We start from the raw sequence: 17,228 nt of genomic DNA on the forward strand, positions 1-17,228 counted from the left end.
GCCCATATACAGTTCAGCCTATTTCTTTAGTGAATCTATTAGTTACCCCAAATGTTGTGTACATCAATCTGCTATTTTTTTATCTGCTATTTTTTAAGAGTACTCTTATACCAAAACTTATCCTTACTTACAAATGAAGTTAGTTCCTTAGTGAAGAAATTTGGAGCTTTCATTTTTGTGGTATCCTCTCTTAGTCAAAAACCTCTGTGTTGTAATGTGAAATAAGGGCTTGTTTCTGAATACACCCCTGCCTTAGATGCTGAATTCTCTGACAGTGTTAGCCTTAGGCCTTGTCATTGTGCCTCTCCTGCCTTGCAAGCCCTGATTTATAAACTATAAATGAACTGAGTCAAGGGCAATCTGGGTTCCAGTATCTTTGTGGAGTCATATCCAAAGTAGAGCCTATGGTTTTGCAGTTGAAGTGGAAGAAGGAAGTCCCTCCACCTGTCAGCCTCACTCTATTGGAACTTAGCCTTAGCAGCTGTAGTTGGAGGTAGAATGAGAAATGCTGACATCCTGCCCCCTAGGGAGATAAGCCTCTAACTGGAAGGTGGGAGGAGCAGGAACCCAGTTCTTTGCTGCACCATTCTAAAGTGTTTCTTGGAAGGAGGAAGGAGAGAGGAAATGAGTCTTGATTCAAATGCCACAGTCTCTTACTGTTCTTACTCATTTCTGTTGATTTTCTTGAGTAAATGTTTCTTTGCTTGCAGTCATTTCCAGAGACGATAAATGCTATTTGTTATAATTTTTACCAGTTTTGCTCTGGAGCAGATCCAAGGACCACCTACTGTCCTGCTGAAAATGAACCTCTGAACCTTACACTTTTACATGGAGATTGCCATCTTTTTGCTATTTTACAAAATGATGTTTAAGTAGCTTGAAAAATTTGAAGGAATTTATTCTCAAATGAAGAGCCCACGAGGAGTGTGGCTTGAAGTATGTGGTAGAATATAACCACTCTAATATTAACATATTTCATTAACAGTTTAATATTTTGTATAGTCTTGGTGTTTTATTTTTAAAATTTTTATGCAGATACGGGGTCATGATTTTAAAAGTCAGAAAGGCTTCATTAATCTTAACTCCGTTTCTTTTTCCATAATTTAAATTTGATATTTGATATTATTATAATGTCTTTTTTATTTTATTATTTTGTTAGAGGCAGTAATGAACCAGGAAAAAAGAAACAGCATATCTGTCATATTGAAGGATGTGGAAAAGTTTATGGCAAAACATCTCACCTTCGAGCACATCTTCGCTGGCATACTGGAGAAAGACCTTTCGTGTGCAACTGGATGTTTTGTGGCAAAAGATTTACAAGGAGTGATGAACTACAGAGACATAGAAGAACACATACAGGTTAGTTGATTTATTTTGGGCTTGTCCTTTTTGTTTTTTAGTGTTTAGGTGAAGTTTTTAGTAATAGTTATAGCTATCAGATTGAAAATACAGCAATTCTTTTTTGGTGAGTGTTTTAGCAAATGAAAAAGTTGTATTGTGATATTATTGATGACTTACTTTTTACTTTTATAACCCAGAAAAATTGATTAAAATATTAAAAATTATATAAAAATACCTGTCAACTCTTATTCAATATTTGTCATGTTATGTATTTATTTTTAGATATATTTTTTAAAATTTATGCATACAAGAGCTGGGGTATAGATTAAAGGTCCAAGGTTGGAGGGTGAATGGGAGGATTCACCAGAGACTGACTAGGGAGCAAACAAGTGGATCTACTGAAGTATACTCCTGAGGAGAGCAGGGAGTGGGACAGGAGAGATCTGCTTATAGGTCAGCTCCCTGTCTATGGATCAAGCTCATGCTGCAGGTTCATTGTGTGAGACTTAGCCCTTTGTGCCGCCAGAGAAGCCCCCTATATTTTGCTATTTTTTAATAACAAAGTATCATCTTCTCAAAAACAACTACCATGAATTTCAAATATAACTTTTTAGTACAATTTTAATATTCTTATATGTACTGTTTATGCTTATGTATGTAAACTTTTACATAGAATAGCAAGAAATTTTGCACAAATTGTATTATACACAGTATTATAATTTCATTTATATTTTTAATTAAAGGTCATATATAATTTTGTGCATGTGTGTGTTTCTTTTAACTACTCTATATAATATTTCATCTTGTAACTCCATCACACTATTTTTTCCTCTTTAAAGTAAAGTAACATAACAAAATTTCAGATTCAGGTATATAGTCATTTCTCATCTTTGTTCCATACTAGTATCAATATATTTCTTATACTGTTTAGATTATGACTTTTTTTTTTTAAGATTTATTTATTTATGCATATAGAACTGGGGTACAGGCCAGAGGTGCAGGGGCAGTAAGGATTCACCAGAAACAGAGCGGGGAGCAGAGCAGGCTGACTAAAGAAGTACACAGCTGAGGGGAACAGCAGGCAGGTCAGGAGAGGTCTGCCGCCATGTGGATCACCTCTGCCATGTGGATAACCTCCGCGGCTGGAGATTGAACTCATGCAGAAGTGCTTTACCCTGATGTGCCACCATAGAGGGCGCTATGACTAAATTTTTTAGTTACAGAGATTACATCTCTGAGTTTACAGTAAATATGTATAATTAGATTTATTGGATCTTATAGAAATGCTTATGCTTGATTCTACTAGATTAACAGCCAAAGGAGCTCTGCAGTGACTGTTATCTCTAATTCATTAGTGTGATTGAGAGTTTACTTCTTCACAGTGTATTCACCAATACTGAGTAATGTCAGGCTTTGCTTTGAAAATTTTTGTGAACTCAGAATACATTCTCAGGGTTTTGTTTTGTTTTGTTTTTTGATGTTTTCTGGTCATCAGTGAGATAAAGCATCTTTTCATATGTTTTTTGTTTGTGTATGTTTCTTTTACTCTTGATCAGTTCCTTAGCTCATCTACTTCTTGTTTGTTTTCCTTTTTCTTACCAATTTAAATATTGCATTTCCTCATATACCGGTCTTCCTCACTTTAATATGGATTGCATACTGGTTAAACCATCATAAATTGAAATATAAATCAAAAATGAAGTTATTACACCTGACCTACCAAACACTATAGATTAGCCTCTTCTATCTTTAACATGCTCAGAACACTTAGCCAACAGTTTGGGAAAATCATCTAACATTTAATAATAAAATATTAAATGTCTCGTGTATTTTATTAAATACTGTACTGTAAATGAAAAAATGGAGTGATTTTATGGGTTCTCACTATTACTGTACACAGCTAAAAGCATACCTGACCTGAAGAATGAAGCATATTTTTTGGTCAGCTGCTATATATTAGATATTCCTAATATATATTATTGCTAATATTATATATTACTTCTAAAACATATAGTCAGATATTTCTAATAAAATCCTAATATTGATATTTGCTATATATCAGTATTTCTAACATCCACACTGTGACATAGAAATTAACTTCATTTATCAGAAAATAGTTGCAAGAGAAAATACTTATTAAAACCATTAAAGTAATAGTTTACTAATTTGACATGCACATAAGTTAGTAACATAGGTAAGTGTTGGTATGTTAGCTCAGTTCTTGACTTAACATTATGTTAAAACTAAGAATTTTAATAAAGAAGATTTAAGTGCCTTCTATATGGCATTGCACTGGAGCTTTCTAATGCCACTTCATCCCTCATTGGCAAATAACATGAAATAAATCAATTTCATAACAATGTTGATATCTACTTTAGAAAAATATTTTGTTGTTTATGTAATAAGAGAGGATGCAGTATTGCCATCCAAATTAGTAGTGGGACAAGCTAGGATGCCACTCTTTGATTTAGAACTTTGCATTGTGATTTTATTATTTTGTTTGAGAAATAATCAGTTTTTAATGTCCATCTCTATCACACATTTACACTTATAGATAAATTTATCTAATTATATGTATGTATCCTTTCAAACCAATATTAATGTTTGGAAGGCTTGTTTTCTTTTACTGCTATTATAGTGCCACACCATTATGATAATGTTACTGATTTGAGTAATTGAGGATCAAATTATTCTGCATTTACTTTCCATGTTTCAAATATCTTGACTTCACATCTGCAAACTTGTTTAAGTAAATATGTTACACTAAAAAATTTTAAGCTTTATCAGTATACTTAATGTAACTTTTCAAGATCTGATACAGTAACTTCTAAGCATTTAATAGAGCTGTTAAAATATAAAGTAATATATTTTGAAATAAATATATATTGATTAATAAGCATTTAAATATGCTTAAGTGGAAAGCCTTAACCATTCATGGCAAGAAACATGTTTTATTTAATGCCCAGTCACTACAGTAAGCATAAACTTGGTACCCTACTGTGAATAAATAAATAATTTTTATTTATGGGGCCTCCCTGGTGACATAGGGGCTAAAGACACAGTACTATCAAGCTGTCACCAGCCACTGCAGCATGAGTTTGATCCCCAGTCAGGGAGATAACCTACAGATGGTGCTGCAGACCTTTCAAGTCTTGCCCAATGTTCTCCACAACTCTGGCCTACACTCTAGCTCTTGGATGCATAAATAACTAAAAATAAATGTTTTAAATTTTTTTATTTACTGCTGAAGGTGAGGTTTTTGTTTAATTTTGCTTTTTGAAAAATTTTTGTGTCCTATAGAAGAATTAATAAGGACACACTATACCCCTCCACAGAGAAAAACTACATTTTTTTAACTAGTTTTACTTTTTTTTCCTTCCTATGATGTCTGTTATATATCTAAATTATATGTTTATATTTTTACTGTTGGACTGTTCTTGCACTTAGCATTTAGATTTACTTCATTTTGCACCATCTGACAATATTCCAGTTCTTTTTAACTGTGCAGTTGAGAGATTATATCTTGATTCACCACTCTGATAAGGTTATTACAATGACTGTCCTTTATTTTCTATCTCTTCACTGCTGAATTTTTACCATCTTATATTTTACTTTCTCTTGATGCTACAAGGTTTATATTTTCTTCAATAAACACTGTCTCCTTTTTAAATATAGCTCAGGTCTTCAATGAAAATTAGCATGTAATTATGACTGTGTAATATCTGTGCCTACATAATCCTTCCTGTGTGGTTTCATTTCTTCTTAAAGTTTCTAATTGCCTTTATTTTTTTCATGGGGGTAGCTTTAACCTTCGTATGCTGTTTTTTCTGTTTGAGAATGGTATAGATTCCATCCAGTTGCATCTTTTTTTGTAGGGTTCAGGTTTCTGGTCAAATACAGACTGATTTCTCCCTTAATCTACTGTACAACTGTAGTCTCAAGACATTTCTTCCATGCTGTATTGGTTTAAATCCAGTTTCTGAAAGTCTTAATATCTTCATATTTCCACGTTTTTTCCTTTGGTTGCTAGAAGGTATTCTCAGCAATTTCATATTAAAGAAAGCACAGGGAAGTAAATTTGTCTGAAAATGTCTCCGTTTTCCCACTTAATTGGTTTGTCTAATACAGAATTCTAGGTTGAAAATTATATACACTCAAAGCATTAAAGACACTATTCTCTGACTTGCATCTGGGTTTTTTTTTTTGTTTGTTTGTTTTTTTTAAATGTATACAGAACTGGGTACAGGCCAGGCCAGAGGTGCAGGGGTGGTGAGCTGCTTCACCAGAGACAGAGTAGGGAGCAGAACAGGCAGATTGATGAAGTACACCGCAGAAGGGAGCAGCGGGCGGGTCAGGAAAGGTCTGCCACACCATGTGGATCACTTCTGGGGTGGGGATCGAACTCCTGCTGAAGTGGCTTTAGCTTCTTAGTGCTGTACTTTAACCCACTGCACCACCATGGAGAGCTGAGCAATAAGTCCATTGCTCTTTGATTTTTTTTTTTTAAATAGGTGACCTGATTTTTCCCATTCAAGAGGGGACAAAGAACCAATTTATTTTTTGCTTTGAAACAAACTTAACACTTACCCAAACATTGCAGCTTCCTCTACTACTAGCCACACCCAAAACCAGAGTAGTTTATGAAAACTAAAACATTAATACTGGTATGGAACTACTAATTAAATTGTAAACTCTCCCACAAATGTATTTTTTCTGTTCTAAGACTTTGATGTGGTATATTTTTGTCATGGTCTTCAGCCTCCTGCAATCTTTGGAGTTTCCTCTTTTTTAAGAACATAAAGAAATAAATGGTGAGGCAACATTGGTTTATAATAATATATAGTAAGAATTCTAATCTGACATCAGTATATACTGCATGTCCACAAAAATTGATTGTCTGGGGCCTCCCTGATGGCACAGGGGTCAAAGTCTCAACGCTATCAAGCTATACAACCTGAGTTTGATCCCAGCCAGAGCTGACCCACATGGCGGTGCAGCAAACCTCTCCTGTGTCACCAGCTTCTCCCTTCATCAGTGTATTTCAGTGGATCTGCCTGTTCTGCTCCCCATTCTGTCTATCCTCTCACCCCCCACATTTCTGGCCTACATCCCAGCTCTTATATACATAAATAAATCTTTAAGAGAAAAAGTTGGCCTTCTGTTTCATCTACCCCTCCCAACTTCTTCCCCTTTGCTCACCATCTATCTGTTCTTTATATCTAAGCATTTATTTTTATTTAGCTTCGTTCATTTGCTTTGTCTCTTTATTGTCTACTTGTGAGTGAAATCCATGTTCTTTCATTTTTACTTTTGAAGGTTAGGTATTTTGTATGCTATCCCTTGATTTGAATTTATCTCAGATTTTCATGTGATTTGACTAAGGTTATTGAGTTGTTATAAAGAGACTATTACAGATGTTACTCCCTTTCTTATATCAGGAAGTAAATGATAACCATTATGTCTTATTATTGGTATTATTAGCCTTGATGAATATGATATAAATGTCTGACTTCACCACTGTGCAGTTATTTTCTTCTTTCCATACGGTGTTTTAGAAATAAGTCACTAAGTCTAACCCACACTCAACTCAAACTCCACCAACTCAAGGAATATCAAGGGTATATTTTAAAACAACTATAGCAGTCATTAAACATTTGTAGGGAGATTAGTTAAGTCCATGCAAATAATCTGTTTCTTTGTAAAGAAAACATTCATTGTCTCTTGCCTGCAACAGTTATTATTGTGATGTTCTAAAAGTTTATTTTCTATTTCTCTCATTAATTATTAATTATCTTATATATAGAAGATTTATATAATCTTTATCTTTATATTTGAAAGATAGCTTTACCTAGTGTGGAATTTTTGATTGAGAGCCTTTTCTAACGTAGTCAGTGAAAAATGATACTTCATTAAGCTGTCAGAGCCCTGGGGCATGGGTAGAGGATGAGCTGGTAGTCTATTGGCCTACTTCTTGGTATGGTTATACCGCTTGTAGCACTTGAAAGCACAGGGGTGCAGGTGAGCACAACCCTTAACAGCATCTTATCTTGTTGAGTTGATTTTCTGATATTATAGAGTGATATTATAGAGTGTGTAGCCATCTTCTAACTGCTATTTGCCCACAAAGTAAGATGTTGCTGGTCAGGCAAGATGCCTCCTTGTCTTGGATTCTGGCTTTAGGTCACAGTGTTTGACCTTGAGGGTTATGGTCTTCACAAAGATTTGTAGTTCTCTGTCATAGGTCACATGCCTTCCCCCGCCCCCCAATACTCTCATTGAAGAGAAAGAATGATTTTTTTTTTTCTATCATTTTGAATATGTCATCTCACTGCTTTCTGGCTTCTGTGATCACTGATGAAAAAAATCAGCTATTACTGTTATTAATGATCTCTTGTAGATTATGAGTCACTTTTTTCTTATTTGTAGAATGTCTGTTTTTGAGAATGTGTCTCACTATGAATCTTTATATTCAACCACTTGGAGTTTATCAGATATTTTGAGTGTATAAATAAGTGGTTTTCATCAAAGTTAGGAAATTTCAGCCGTGACTTCTTGAAGTATACTTTCTTTAAACACTGGTATCAGGTATTTATACATACTGGGCCATCCTCAGCACTGAGCCACATAGTTGGCAACTTTAGCCTTAACTTTTAACTCTGTTTATGCAGACCCTCAAGGGTTAAGCACAAATAAGAGTTTGGGCCTTTTCAGGTCTTTCCTAAGTAGACTCAAGCATGTGTGTGACCTTTTACATTCGAAATAGTCTGTCAGAATTTTTCAAAGCCTCTATGGAAGTTTTAAGTTTAGCTTACTTATTGTTTATGTCAAGTATTATCCATTGTATCAAGTATCCATGAAATTAAAACATTCAGCCTGTAATTGTTTTAGATAAATACAGTCCCTCTTCTGTCCCCATGAGAAGATTTTCCCTTTGCGTTACCATGAGCCAGATTAAATGCAACAGTCTTCTAAGTGGGGTCTTCCAGGGAACTACTAGACAGAACATAATTTTTTGGGAGTGAGATTTTGAAGAACTCCCATTTTGTTCTGCGCCCAAGGATGGCTTCTAGGCTCCTAGGGAGTTGAACTAGAAAAGGTAAAAACACCACAAAGCTTGTTATTCTTATGAAGATTTTGTCCTTTTTCTTGAATTCACACAACACTCCCCAAGTTAATGTAATCTTTCATGAATTTTCAAAATCTCATATTGTTGATTCTGGTAATTTTCCTTCCTTTTGCCCCATTTTTCTGGTTTTGTTCATAGAGGAGTGAATGTATGTTATCATCTTTACTAATATTACTCTTTTCATGGTTTTTGCTTTTCTTCTCTTATTTCTGAAGATTTATGTGGGTTGGAGAGAGAATTGATGAGTTCTGTTTATGACATGTTGAATGATGCTGTCTGAGGCACATCTAAGAGATACTAAATTCACAGTTGAATCTAGGAATCTGGTTCTTGATGTAATCATCCATTTAAAGGTGATAGTGCAATCAATTAGAGTAGATAAGATTGCCTAACAAAAAGGATGTGTAATGAAATGGCCAAAGAACGTTTATATTAAAGTAATAACTGAAGGAGAAAATGAGAAATTACTTTTTATGCAAATTAATGTCCTTATAAATTCATGGTCTCAACCTGTCCAATTTCTGAGAACAGTCTATCAATTCTGTTCTTTTTTTGGTCAGGTTCCTTAGTATCTTAATAAGTACCTAAACTTTTAAGTCTTTTAGTGTACTGTCACTCCCACTCTGCTTCTTACTCCCAAGAAACCTAAGCACATAACTTCTTTAAACCTACCATCCCATTTCCTTCTAATTTACTTTTATCCACAAGTAATGATAGAGTAGAATTGGTGATAACTCATGAAAAGATTTATTGAGATATCCTAGTCTGGGTTGGTAAGAAGGAATGTCCAGGAGGGAATGATAGGTTGAGGGTGTGGTAGGGAGGGCTGGGAGAATCCAAGAACTAGTGTCTCAGTTTTAATAACTTAGTTATTGAAAAAAAATCCAAAATTGATTTCTATAATGTGAGGTATTTCTATGCATTAATAATACCCATGTACATTTACACGTGGACATTGGTGGAAGTTATTCATTGAGCAAAGGGTGTGTTTTTTACTTAGCTGTGACAAATGCCAGAGACTTTTTTTTTAAATTGTTTATTTTTACATCATTTTGTACAGTTTTTTAAAATCTCATTTGTAATCCCCGTGGGTTTCCCATCACCAAGTCACCCGTGTGCCATCACCATAATCCTGTGCATTCCCCCCCCCCATTTTTGATCCGATTCCCACTCCACCCCCACAAAATGTCTCTGGTATATGGTTGTTCATTATTCTTATTATTTTCTTGCCTGGTCAATTATACTCCTGCTATGAGCGAAACCATCCATTATTTTTCTTTTTCTTTCTGGGTTATCTCACTAAGCATGATCTTTTCCAGTTCCACCCAAATTGCTGCAAAAGACTTCTGTTTCTTTCTTTTTTTTTTTGGTTGCTGAGTAATATTCCATTGTATATATGTACCACATCTTTTTAATCCAGTCATCTACCTTTGGGCAAATGCCAGAGACTTTTAAAAAAATTTTTTTGGGTGAGTTAAATTGTCTCCCAAAAAGTTGGGATATAGGCCAGAGGTGTGGGTGTGAGAGGATTCACCCAAAGACAGAGTGGGGAGAGAAGCAGGCTGATTGACTGTCAATCCAGATTAACTGCCAATAAATCACTGCTGAGAGGAGCAGAGGAGAGGTTGGTTGTGCATGTGGGTCACCATCCTGGCGGGGGATCAAACTTGTGCTTCACTGACTTCGAATAGCTTGACAGTGCTGAGACCTTTTGTGCCTCGGGGGCAGGGGTGCTATTTGTTGTTTAAATCACCCAGTTTTGTTTTTTTTTTAAGATTTTATTTATTTATGCATACAGAATTGCGGTACAAACCAGAGGTGCAGGGGTGGTGAGAACATTTACCAGAGACAAAGTAGGGAGCAGAACAGGCAGACTGACAAAGTACACTGCTGAGGGGAGCAGTGGGTGAGTCAGGAGAGGTCTGCTGTGCCACGTGGGTCACGTCTGAGGCCAGGGATAAAACTCACACTGAAGTGGCTGTGGCTCACTTGCAGTGCTGTATCCTAACCTGTTGCGCCACCAGGGACGGACAGCCTTTAGTACTTTCTTATAGGAGCCTTGGGAAATTAATATAGTCCCTTAGTTTGTGACAGAAACTAGTTTCAATTTAATAATATGGAGTTACTTTATCAAAGGACAGACTTTAACTATGTTTTGTACATTGTGATAACTGAGGGTAAATTTTGAAAACCAGATTATGTACAGAATGACAACTAGATAACTGGCTGTTGATGGTATTTAAGATAAACAAAATTTACATGATCTGGTTTATTCCACCCCATCTTTGAGATCTGTAATTCCATCTAAAAATCAGCAATTTTTTGGAGAGAAATTAATTTTAAGAAAATTTAAGCTAACAAGTAGACTACTATAGTTTATAAATAGGAATCTTATAATTAAATCCTTTTTAAAATCATGTATTATAGCATGCCATTCTGTTAAATAACTAGACAAAAGAAGAGATTTCTTTTTTTTTTCCTTAGCTCACTTTGCCAAACCAAAGTTGTTTGGATTACATTCTTGAGATTTTATTTTAGAGAAATAAATTTTGGAATTTGTCTATGACATTCTTTACATAACTGCAATAAAGACATTTCACAGATCTTGAACCATATTATCAGCTATAATATTTTTTTCTGATTAGACTTTAATTTTTTCAAGGTTATCTATTAGTTTTCTATTCCTGACATAACAGATTATTACAAATTTAGCAGCTTAAAACAACATATTGTAATGGTTCTTTACGTTAAAAATATAAGTGGAATTGGCCTGGGTCCTCTGTTTGCCATCTCACAAAGTCAAAATCAGGGTGTCAGCTGGGCTAATTTCTTACTGAAGATTCTGGAGAAGAATTTGTTTACAAACTCATACACATTTTCAACCAAATTCAGATTTTGCTATTTTGTAGGACATAGGTCCTGCTTCCTTGCTGTCAGCTGGATGCTGGTGCTTATTTCTGGAACTTCCTGTATTCTTTGTGGCTCCCTGCTTACACAGCAAGAGAGAAGTTGAGTTCTTCTTAGACTTCTAGTCTCTCCGTCCTTCTACTGTATCTGTCCAACTGCAGCTAAAGAAAGTTGTCTGCTTTTAAGAGCTCATATGATTACATTGAATCCACCCACATAATGCAAAATAATCTCCCTATATTAACTTCTGTAACCTTATTAAAACCCATAGATTTCTTTTGGGCATGTAATATTTTCACTAGTTCCAGAGATTAGGGCATGGACATCTTTGGAGAATCATTCTGCCTCCCATATTTAATGTCAACAATTTTGATGATTAGTTGTATTATTTATAAGAAGAGTTAACCTACCAAGAATAAATATAAAAGATGAAAGTGTTGTATGTATTATGATTAGTTAGTCCAAGCACTTCACCTCCTTGAAATAAAGTAAAAAGCTAATGTTTGCTAAGGAGGAGGAATTTTAGAACTTGTTGGACATTACAGAAAAACACATTTCTCTGTAAAAAAAAGGAATAATAAACTGTAATGCCATTTACCTTGTGATAGTTAAATTTTACAACAAAATATACTTATTTTGACATTCTAGTCAACTTTCATTGCTTGATTAATTGGCTACCCTCAATATTACTTAGGAGTGAACAGAGTAGACAGCCCATACAAACCAAGCCATCAACATTTTCCTGTATCTTAGTTTGTCACAGAGTAACCAAAGACTAGAATTTCCTTCATAATTGGTACTGATAGCTCCACATGGTTGTATAACTATCTCTAGAGAATGGACACTCCTTGAAGTCAGAGACTCTTCGTTCATTTTTGTATCACCAGTAAGTATTTGTAGGTACTTCACAAATATTTGCTGAAAATGACAGAGTTCATGAGCAAAGCAGTTATCAAGTACTTACTTTATTAAGTAGCCACTGTGTGTGAACAGGTTAATCATCTGTTCATTTGGAGTTTACTAAATGATCTACTTTCAGGCTAGGTCTCCTGATGTCTTTCTGATTATTCTTGGCCATTGTTGCTGTAAAAAAACTGCGGTTTTCCGTTTCATCTGGTTATGTAACATAAGTTCAAACTAGAAATAGGGTGCCTTGAATTCTGCTTCGATATTAAGTTATATTATTCTGAAGCAAATAGTTTCTGAACTAAACTTATCTATCTATAAAATGAAAATGTAAAATTTTAAGATGTTTTTCCAACTCTAACATTTGTGAAACTGAACATTGTTATTTTGAATAACATGGGAAACTTGAAATATAAAGGCGTTTATTATAAGACTTATTTAAAATGTAAGTATTTAATTTTTTCACCCTTGTTTAGGTGTCAGCATTCATAAAATTCGTCACTTTATCTTAAAACTTAATTGCCTTTATTTTAATGTCTGAGAGTTCTGTCTAAACCATTTATCATTTCATTTAATTTTTCAAGACGGAAAGAGAAAGAAAAGTTCAATGAGATACTGCAAATGCAATTTTTTATAAATAGAAAAGCAAACACATAAAGAAGAGGGGAAAATATCTGACATGGACAAACTTGAGCCTATAGATTTTCTATTGGTAAGTCAAAAGCAGGGCCCAGTAAGGAAGTCAGCTGAACTAGATTCTTATTTTCCAAGTTTTAACTACCAGACTGAGAAACATTTCATTCCCTTACGTAACAATTGTGGAGGGAAGGATGAAGCTAATAGTTAATTTATTATGAACATCATGCTACACCAATTAACTGAACTTTTATGTTGCCCATACATTATATAAAGAAATGAAATGGCTTTTCTCTTCTTAATTTTTAGTTTTCATTCTAACGCATAGAAATACTTCATTTTAATAGGTCCATCTTAAGTCTAAAAGACATGTTTAAAATTTAACTCTTACTCAGTAAGAACTAAAAAAAAAAAAACTATTCCAATATGAATTGTAGTATTTGTCTAATTCTTTTTCCCCACCCCACTGTTACCTGATTATTGCTTTGTGAAGAAGCTTAATATACTAAATTTATTAACTTAGTTTATTCGAAATAGTTCTAAGATATTTCATGCCTCTAAACAGAACCAAAACCCAGGTAATAAGGAAGAGTAGACATGAACCTTGAACATAGATTATATATTGTATACCTGGAAGAAATTTTTTTGATCATTTCTTAGAAACTCTCATGTCATTAATGGGATAATTGAGACCAAGAGTGGTTATTTTACTTGTTCCAGCTTTTATTCCTGGTTTGTAGCAGAAGTAGAACTTAACTCAGGACTTTTAGTCCCAGTTACATTGCTCCTTCTCTTCTGCAGTGCTTGTTTGAACCACTAAAACTAAAAACAGAACTATTTTGCCAATAGTAAAAAGTGAAAAATATGATACGGCCAGAAGTGATAGTATCTAAAATTATGTTTTTTACTTAAATAAAGTGTGTATAACTTCATTTACTATTGTTCTGTTTAGGTGAAAAGAGATTTGAATGCCCAGAATGTTCTAAAAGGTTTATGCGAAGTGATCATCTCTCCAAACATGTCAAAACGCACCAGAATAAGAAAGGTGGTGGGACAGCTCTTGCCATTGTTACCTCGGGAGAACTGGACTCATCTGTTACAGAGGTGCTTGGCTCCCCAAGAATTGTCACAGTTGCAGCCATTTCTCAAGATTCAAATCCAGCAACTCCTAATGTTTCAACCAATATGGAAGAATTCTGAAAAGTTATTTATAACAGAGACCTCTAGTGCTGCACTTAAGTTTACACACCTTTGAAAATCTGGAAATGGGCTGGTCAGGTGGATCACAGAGTAGGAAATCATGTTTTCATTCTTGACATCTTTAAGTATTCCAGGGTTTGAGTCAACAAGTGAAGCGTTGAAATTTTAAAAACACAAAAATTAAACTGATGTACTGGAAACAGAAAAGTATTTCCTCCATACCATACGTTGTAGTTATTTGGGAATATGTCACGTAACCTTTAAACTGAATCTTCCCCTCTCTTAACATCATGTATTAACATGTTTAAAAAGCTAGACTTCAGTAGTTGGCAGGCTGGACCTTAAGGACTTGTTTTCTTTGAAAGTACTTTGTTATAAACTCAGTCAGTAATAACTTACATGATTTTTTTTTTTTTTTTCCTGTAGCACAGAAAACAGTTAACTAAAGATAGGGGTAATACTTTAGCTTGACTTTTGGAAAATCAACTCAAAACAGTTTTGGCCATCTTTTTGAAATGTTAGAAATTCTTCAACAGTTGAATTAGGTAAGTTCCAAAAAGTAATCTGAGATCATCTCAGATCTTTATTACCACTACATTATAGTAGTGTGTATGCAGACAATCAGTGAAGTCCAATTACTTTCTCCATTTGGAGACCACAATAGGAACTTAGAGCTAAACCTTAGATTAAATTTTAGATGGAAACCTTAGGAAAATATTTTGGGGGAAAATGGTTAAAACAAAATTCATAATAGCTTCAGAAAAATTAAGTGAGACAACTGATAATGTAAGGTTTTAAAGGTAGGATTGATTGTATTCCTAACCCTAGGTTGAACCACAAAATTCATTTTAAATATTTATATTGGAAATATTTGCATAGAGTATAAATCACTCTGTAGTTTCATATTCTGTAAATATGAGTTATGTTGACAATATGCAGAATTCTTTATGCTTTGACTTGGTAGCCAAAGAATTATCACACTTTTATTTAAGGCCAGCAGAAAATGATCTTTTAACTACATTATAATTTACATTTTTCTCTCTACTAAAAATTAGCCAACCCAATTTTAATACTGTGTTAGAGGAATGATTAAGAATTTATAAAGAAGTAATGTCTTTGTTATGTCAGTAACTGAATTTTCCCTAAAAAGACAGTCTAACAAATATATAATAGATTGATATTATGAAACAAAAGTTATTTTTAAAAATCAGAATAATTTTCAGTCAAGTAGCTAAAGAAAAAATATACTTCATTGTTTATGCAAGGGAAAGATGGCTAAAAGTTTCATATAAAAATTGGATTATTTATACCAATAGCTTAAATATTAGTAAGATGTTTCATGTTTTAAAAAGGCATTTATAGAGAATCATAATGGAATTGATCATTTGAAAACTTAAAGGTTTTTAACTGCTCGGTTTATTATTATTGACATCATTAGTTTGGGGACTGTTTGACTATAGATACATGTTTTCTTGTGCATTCTCTATTATTTCAGGAAAAAGACCACTCATGTGAATTCTCTTCCAAAATTGTGATGTTTCTTGTATTTTTGATGAAGGAGAAATACTGTAATGATCACTGTTTACACTATGTACACTTTAGGCCAGCCCTTTGTAGCGTTATATAAAACTGAAGGTCTTTTGTGCTTTCAGTTTGTATAAAAAAGCTTTGAGATTAAAGGAAAAAAATTTTTACACTGTGGTTATAAATTTCAAGTTTCTTAAAGCTTTTGTAGACTTGTAACAAAGTCTTTAAATTTTAGTTGGATTTTGTAAATTGTTTTGTATATTTTATTTAATGTACTCTTAACAACTGATGTATCTGGCTTTAAAACATCAGACTCAGTTTGTTGTTTTGTTTGGTACAGAGGAGCATTTGGTAGTGTTAATTATAATTTTATTATATAGGAACTGAAACATCAAATATATATTTTATCTATCATTATGCTACACAATCAGTGCTATAAATTTTTTTATGCAAAGAATTTTTCCTAATGTTTGAATCATGTTTCCTCAGAGTGACATTTTCTGTTGTTGTTAATACCAAGTATGAGCTCTCTGCACCTTTATCCCATGAACCAGTTACCAGTTGGTTTCACTCATTTGTGGAATTTAAATAACCATGAACCAGTTTTAATGCATACCTATGTATGTTAATCAGAAATGGAAGTTATTTTTTAAATCAACAATGAGGCCTATTATAAATTTAACAAACTGAATCTGAATAGCTTTATAGGATATAAAAATATATTGTTTGTGTTAACAGGTGCACATTTCACCACGAAATAGAAATATTTTGACAGTCTGTTCTGCATACCATTCTAAATTCACTTTTCTGTCTTATAAGAATCGTAAATTTCAATGTCCTTTATTTGACTCAGTGGGAGATAGCTGTTATAAGTAATATGGCACAGATGTGCAGTAGAGTCTTGTTTAATGGCATTTCACTGTTCATTCCCTTTGCCACCATTATGGAACTTTTCTTTATTGTAATTATCAGTGCAAAGCTACGTATTTATCATGGTAGAGCTCCAGTGTTAGAATAGGTTTTTCTTACAGTATACTTTCTTTGGTTAGGTTTGTGTATGTGTTGCTGATTACATTAGAACTTGATGTTAAGTCATTATTTATCACACTCTCATGAGAGCAGTAATAAAAGTGTGTAATCTAGGAGAAAAAGTTAATTTGTCAAACTTAGATAAGCATGATGTTTAGGTCCTATTTTTCAATTTTATAACTGTTTTATTGCAACAATATTTGTATTTAAGTCTTCATTTTAATGCCTTGTGGTGTTTTTTTATGCATGTCACTAAGTTGTCATCCCACATAAATTGATGTGCAGCATAGGGTATTAAATCTACATATGATTTTAAAACAGAAATAGTTGATGGTAAAATGTAAATGTTTTGCAGAAATTCCTTATAAAAAGTTTTGTAGTAACATTTCACTTGTAAATTTTTTTGTAAAAAAAAAAAACCCCAAGAAAATGGAAAAAAAAAAAAAAGATGAATCCAGAAAAAAACCTGTTTCCCATATCCTAGAATTTAGACAATTATTCTGCCAGCAAAGCCTCTGGGGCTGTAATTGACATTTTTACAGTGCTGATTTGTATA

General features: G+C 33.6%; 1 protein-coding gene across 1 annotated transcript in view; it reads left to right on the forward strand.

Annotated features, from left to right (window-relative positions):
* The window catches only part of SP4 (Sp4 transcription factor), a 66,307-nt gene extending 49,212 nt beyond the window's left edge, over positions 1–17,095 (forward strand). Inside the window, exons 4-5 of the mRNA XM_012720712.1 lie at positions 1,160–1,359; positions 13,869–17,095. Of these exons, the coding sequence (XP_012576166.1) occupies positions 1,160–1,359; positions 13,869–14,116 (448 nt within the window). The 3' untranslated portion in view covers positions 14,117–17,095. The remainder of the gene's footprint in view (positions 1–1,159; positions 1,360–13,868) is intronic.
* The last annotated feature ends 133 nt before the right edge of the window (positions 17,096–17,228 follow it).

The sequence above is a fragment of the Condylura cristata genome, unplaced genomic scaffold (genome assembly GCF_000260355.1).
Source record: "Condylura cristata isolate star-nosed mole 26May11 unplaced genomic scaffold, ConCri1.0 scaffold00005, whole genome shotgun sequence".
Lineage (NCBI taxonomy): Eukaryota > Metazoa > Chordata > Mammalia > Eulipotyphla > Talpidae > Condylura > Condylura cristata.